At 48.7% G+C, this 5,395-nt stretch overlaps 2 protein-coding genes across 2 annotated transcripts in view; both read right to left on the bottom strand.

Moving 5' to 3' along the window:
• Positions 1-431, bottom strand: part of EAH_00054060 (cytochrome c, putative) — a gene marked incomplete at both ends in the record, with an annotated part of 1,404 nt that extends 973 nt beyond the window's left edge. The window contains 2 exons of the mRNA XM_013393974.1: positions 182-276; positions 371-431. Of these exons, the coding sequence (XP_013249428.1) occupies positions 182-276; positions 371-431 (156 nt within the window). The remainder of the gene's footprint in view (positions 1-181; positions 277-370) is intronic.
• Positions 432-1,853: 1,422 nt separating this feature from the next.
• On the bottom strand, positions 1,854-4,834 carry EAH_00054070 (hypothetical protein, conserved; the record flags this gene model as incomplete). The annotated part of the gene is made up of 3 exons (XM_013393975.1): positions 1,854-2,199; positions 2,374-4,393; positions 4,769-4,834. Coding segments are annotated over 3 exons (2,432 nt in total), but the record flags the coding sequence as incomplete, so codon positions are not given.
• Positions 4,835-5,395: the final 561 nt, after the last annotated feature.

A 5,395-nucleotide genomic window follows, 5' to 3' on the forward strand; every position in this document is an offset into this window, starting at 1 on the left:
CCCTAAACCCTAAACCCTAAACCCTAGACTATAGAAAATAAACAGACAGGATACACAAAAAGACCCAAACAAAGCCAGAACGAGACGCAGAAACCATCAGCAAAGACAGAAAGAACAAAGAAGCATGAAAATAAGATTAAAAACCCCTAAAACCCTAAACCCTAAACCCTAAACCACTCACCAACGTACAGCCTGTCTTCACTGCCTGATCCTTCTCTATTACGTGGCATTGAGCGCAGTGCTTCTTAAAGAGCAGTCGACCGCGAACCACGTCCCCTGCAAACCCCAACAAACCCTAAACCCTAAACCCTAAACCCTAAACCCCAAACCCTAAACCCTAAACCCTCAGCCCTTCACCCTCAAGACCAACCCGGAGGCAGCACGAAGTCGTCCGGCACATCGTCGTCGTTAAACTTCTTCCAGCGAGACATTCTGCATCCCAACACAAATATTAAACCCTAAACCCTAAACCCTAAACCCTAGGACACTGACCTGCCGGGCGGAAGCCCGAAGCCCACCCCTTCCACGCCGCACAAGCTACTAAACCCTAAACCCTAATCCCTAAGCCCTGAGGGTTTTGAGAGGCACAACTCACCTGCAGGTGTGTACAGTGTACAGACGCCTTAAGGCTGTCTGCTAGGGTTTAGGGTTTAGGGTTTAGGGTTTAGCAGTTGGGTCTCTGAAGTAGAGGTGTAGCCAAGAAGGAACAGAGTTACACCGCGCCGGTTCTTCTGCTCAAGAATTTAGGGTTTAGAGTTTAGGGTTTAGGGTTTAGAGTGTAATGTATGGAGTTCAGGCGCCGCAGTTGAGGGCTTCGGGTTTAGGGTTTAGGGTTTAGGGTTTAGGGTTTAGCCAGACGTGAGTTAGAGAAGGCACCCCGATATTCTGCTGCAAAGAAATCTTCAAAAGAAGCCTCTCCCTTCCGGTAACCCTAGAGTTTAGGGTTTAGGGTTTAGGGTTAAGGGTTTAGGGTTTAGGGTTAAGGGTTTAGGGTTTAGGCGGGACACGGACACGGAGTCGTCAGGGCCGTAGATAAACCCTAGAGTTAAGCGTTTTTGTTTTTGATTATAAAATTGAGACAAAGGTATTAAATGCAGAAATAAGGGTTTAGGGGTAAGGGTTGGTGATTAGGGTTTAGGGTTTAGGGTTTAGGGTTTAGGGTTTATGGTTTAGGGCTCCCGTCCACTAAACCGTGCATGCTGACTGGTAATAGTAAGCAAACCCTAAACCCTAAACACTAAACCCTAAACCCTAAATCATTCTAAACCCTAAAGCAGTATCGTGGCAGTGTGGCGTTCGGATCTTCTGAGCGTTTCGTCCTTAGGGTTTAGGGTTTAGGGTTTAGGGTTTAGGGTTCCTGAGCGCAAGCGTCAAACCCTAAACCCTAAGTTCTACGCCCAAGTCTCTGAGCTGTCTGTACAGCTAGCCACAGCTAGCTACGGCTAGTCGTAGCTAGCTGTAGAATTCTTATGCATGCTTCAGTGCACACACAAACCCTTCTACACCCAATTAAGGGTTTAGGGTTTATGGTTTAGGGTTTAGGGTTTGGGATTGCTTCTGCATCACCTTCCGCTGCTTTAGCCCGCGTGTGTCTGATTGCATTTGTTGCTGCTCCCCTACTAGCTAGCTGTAGCTAGCTGCAGCTAGCTGCCGGAAGTTGCCTGCAGAGATGGCTAGCTGCAGCTAGCTACAGCTAGCTAGAGATAGCTACAGCTAGCTACAGCTAGCTACAGCTAGCTACAGCTAGCTACAGCTAGCTAGAACTAGTTACAGCTAGCTGCAGCTAGCTAGAGCTAGCTGCTAGGTGTTACAGCCAAGCTGGCTCTGTGCAGAGACAGCAACTGGCGCTGCCACTATGGTTGCTGCTGCTGCTGTTGCTGCTGCTGTTGCTGCTGCTGTTGCTGCTGCTGTTGCTGCTTCGGGCTGCCGCAGCACTTCGGTTCAACAAGAGAATCCCCCCTATTCTGCTGCTGCTGCTGCTGCTGCAGCAGCGAGACCATGGCAGCAGCAGCAAATTGCATTTGTCGTCTCCGTGCAGCTTCTAGCAGAAGCAAAAACCCTCCTCTGTTCCACAAGCAGCGCCAGCTGCTGCTGTTGTTGCTGCTGCTGCTGCTGTTGCTGCTGCTGTTGTTGCTGTTCCTGCTTCTGCAGTTGCTAGAGTTGCTGTTGCTGCTTCTGCTGCTCTTGCTGCTGCTGCAGCTGGTGCTTAGACAAACACATGTTGATTTTCCTGACCTGCTGCTGCTGTTGCTGCTGCTGTTGCTGCTGTTCAAGCGACAGGTGTTGGTTTTCTGAGCTGCCGTTGGTGCTGCTGTTGCTGCTGCTGCTGCTGCTGCTGCTGTTGCTGCTGCTGCTGCTGCTGTTTAAGTAAACAGATGTTGGTTTTCTGAGCCCTTCACTGAGAAGCGATCATTCCATGGGGGTCGGTTGAGGATAGTCGATCCCCGCTGCTGCTGCTGCTGCTGCTGCTGCTGCTGCTGCTGCATGCGCTGCAGCTGCTGGTTTTCAAGGTTGCAAGCCTTTAGATCTGCTGTGATTTGCTGCAGTTGCCGCTGCAGCGCTTCATCTTGCTGCGGACCGTCTGCTGCTGCTGCACCTGCTGCTGCTGCTGCTGTTGCTGTTGCTTCCCTCAAAGAAGGCTGCATTAGGTTTTGTAGCTCTTGCTGTTTATTGTGATGTATGTTAACGTTAGGGTTTGCTGCTGCTGGTGGTGCAGGGAGCCCAGCAGCAGCAGCAGCAGCAGCAGCAGAAGCAGCCGAAGCAGAAGATGAAAATGAAGCCCTAAGAAGCTCAACATAAGCAGTAGCAGCAGCAGCACATTGTTCTGCTTCATTAGCAGCTTGCTGCTGCGGCGTAAGTGTATTTGATGAATTGGTTGCGTTTGCTGCTGCTGCTGCTGCTGGATTTGCTGCTGCTGCTGGACTTGCTGCTTCCTGCTGCAGCACAAATATATCTGGATTGGGGTGTCTCTCGAGATTAAATAAATTAAGCAAGTAAGCCCCACTGCTGCATGCAATAACTCTTCTCCCCAGCACAATAGACGACGGAAGAGAGATAAGAATGTCTCTGCCTCTGTTGCCCTCCAGTCTGTATACAAGTCTTAATCTGAACTGCAGCCCGTGCTGCTGCTGCTGCTGCTGCTGTTGTTGTTGTTGCTGCAGCGTTGAGGCTCTGCTGCTGCCGGGCTGCATGCTGCTGCTGCGGGGGCCCTCAGGAGGCAGATAATATGAGAGTTCGTAGACAAACACAGACCCTTTCGGTGCAGCAACACATAAAATTCTTTTATATCTTCTACACTTTTCTTTTTGCTGCTGCAGCATCATTTCATCTGTCTCCTCTTCGCTATCTTCTTCTTGCTGCTCTAACGATCTGGGATCGTCTCCACACCCCACACTCTCCTCCCCCCCAACCCAAGTTATCACAGGGGGCCCCCCGCCTTCTGCAGGGGCCCCTCTAGGGGCCCTTGGGGGTCCCCCAGGGGCCCCTAGGGGGCCCCCAGAGGCCCCTAAGGCCCCTTCAGAGGGGGGCCCCTGGGGGGGGGCCCCCTGCGGGGGGGGCCCTTGAGAGGGGGGCCCCTGGGGGGCCCCCTGGGGGGCCCCCATAGGCGCAAGCTCTAGCACTGTTGCATGCAGATCGCAGCCTGGATAATCGAAAGGGTTTGGGATTAATGCAAGAAGTGTTAGAAAAGGAGACAGAGGAGACAGACATGAAAGCAACAGCATTTCCGTTCCTGCTGTTGCTATTGGTGCTGCTGTTGCTGCTGCTGCTGCTGCTGCTGCTGCTGCTGCAGCTGCAGCAGAAGAAGAAGAAGAGGACTCTACTAGAGGTGCGTAACGAAGATCTACGGATCCCAGAGAATCAAATGACAGCAACATATCTTCGCGACGCTGTTGCTGCTGCTGTTGCTGCTGCTGCTGCTGCTGCTGCAGAAGCCCATCAGGAATAGGAGCAGTTGTTGCTGCTAAGCAGCAGAAACACCCCGGGAGATATCGCACAACAAAGACAGACGCAGCAAACGAATTTGTATATTCAGGCTCAGAGACAATTGCATTTAGCAGCAGCAAACCACTAGAAGAAGCAGCAGCAAAATAAAATACGTCGGCGCTGCTGGGGGCCCTGGGGTGTAGCAGCACATCAGGAAGCAGCAAACACTGAAACATTTCAATAACCCCCAACCGGCGTCTTGCTGCTGCTGCTGCTGCTGCTGCTGCTGCTGCTGCATTCCACTCCCCTCTGCTGGTGCTGCCGCTGCAGCTGCTGCTGCTGCCATCGCGGGCACTCAGCTGCTGCTGCTGCTGCTGCTGCTGCTGCTGCTCTTCAGGCCATGAGATTCGGGTGTATTGACAGCAATCGGAGTACAGAGTGCTGCTTATCAGCAGCAAACCGCAGCGACCTGTGATGCAGCAGCAAAACAAAAACAAATAAACAAAACAAACAAATGCATATGTACACCCTCAACACGCAGCAGCACCAGAAGCAGCAGCAGAAGCAGCAGCAGCAGCAGCAACTGCTGCTGCTGCTGCTGTTGTTGTTGTTGTTGCTAGGGACTGTTGCAACTGCTACTTTTGCAGCAGCGGTAGACGCAGCAGCAGCAGCAGCAGCAGTTCCTGCTACAGCTCGTGCTATCTGGGGTGTACAGGCAGCTGCAGCAAACGAGGTGTCTATACACCGCAATCTGCTGATCGCAGTCCTAAACTATAAAACCCTCAGTGCTAGAGCCCTAAACCCTAAACCCTAAACCCTAAACCCTAAACCCTAAACCCCTCACCAACAGCTACGAAAGAACGCGCGGTGTGGCTGACAAACAAAGCAACGGCTTCCTCTCTAAATGAAACTGCAGCAGCAACAGCAGCAGCAGCAGCAGCAGCAGCAACAGCAGCAGCACTCATTATATCGTCAGCAGCACTGGACAGCAGCTACAGACACCTAATATAATTAAATGTAATTAAATATAATTAAACATAATTAACATAATTAAACAGTTATAGAAATAAATAAATAAAATTTTATTTTTATAAAAGAAATAAACGCAAGCAAACACAAAAAGATATATATAAGCGCAATTAATGCAACTAAAGATACGAATATAATTAATAAACATAATTAAATATAATTAATAAATATAATTAATAAATATAATTAATAAATATAATTAATAAATATAATTAATATAATTAATATAATTAATATTTATTTAAATGATTAAATAAATAATTTTTATTACAGGCTTCAATTTCGAGCAGCTCTGAAAAATTGCGCAAAACCCAACGACGAATTACCCCGTCCTAAAAATAAAATAAATAAAATAAATAAATTAAATAAATTAAACTAAAATAAATTAATAATTAATTAATTAATTACATTAAAATAAATAAATAAATAAATAAATAAATGA

This window comes from Eimeria acervulina, genomic scaffold (genome assembly GCF_000499425.1).
Source record: "Eimeria acervulina Houghton genomic scaffold, Eah_scaff1022, whole genome shotgun sequence".
NCBI lineage: Eukaryota > Apicomplexa > Conoidasida > Eucoccidiorida > Eimeriidae > Eimeria > Eimeria acervulina.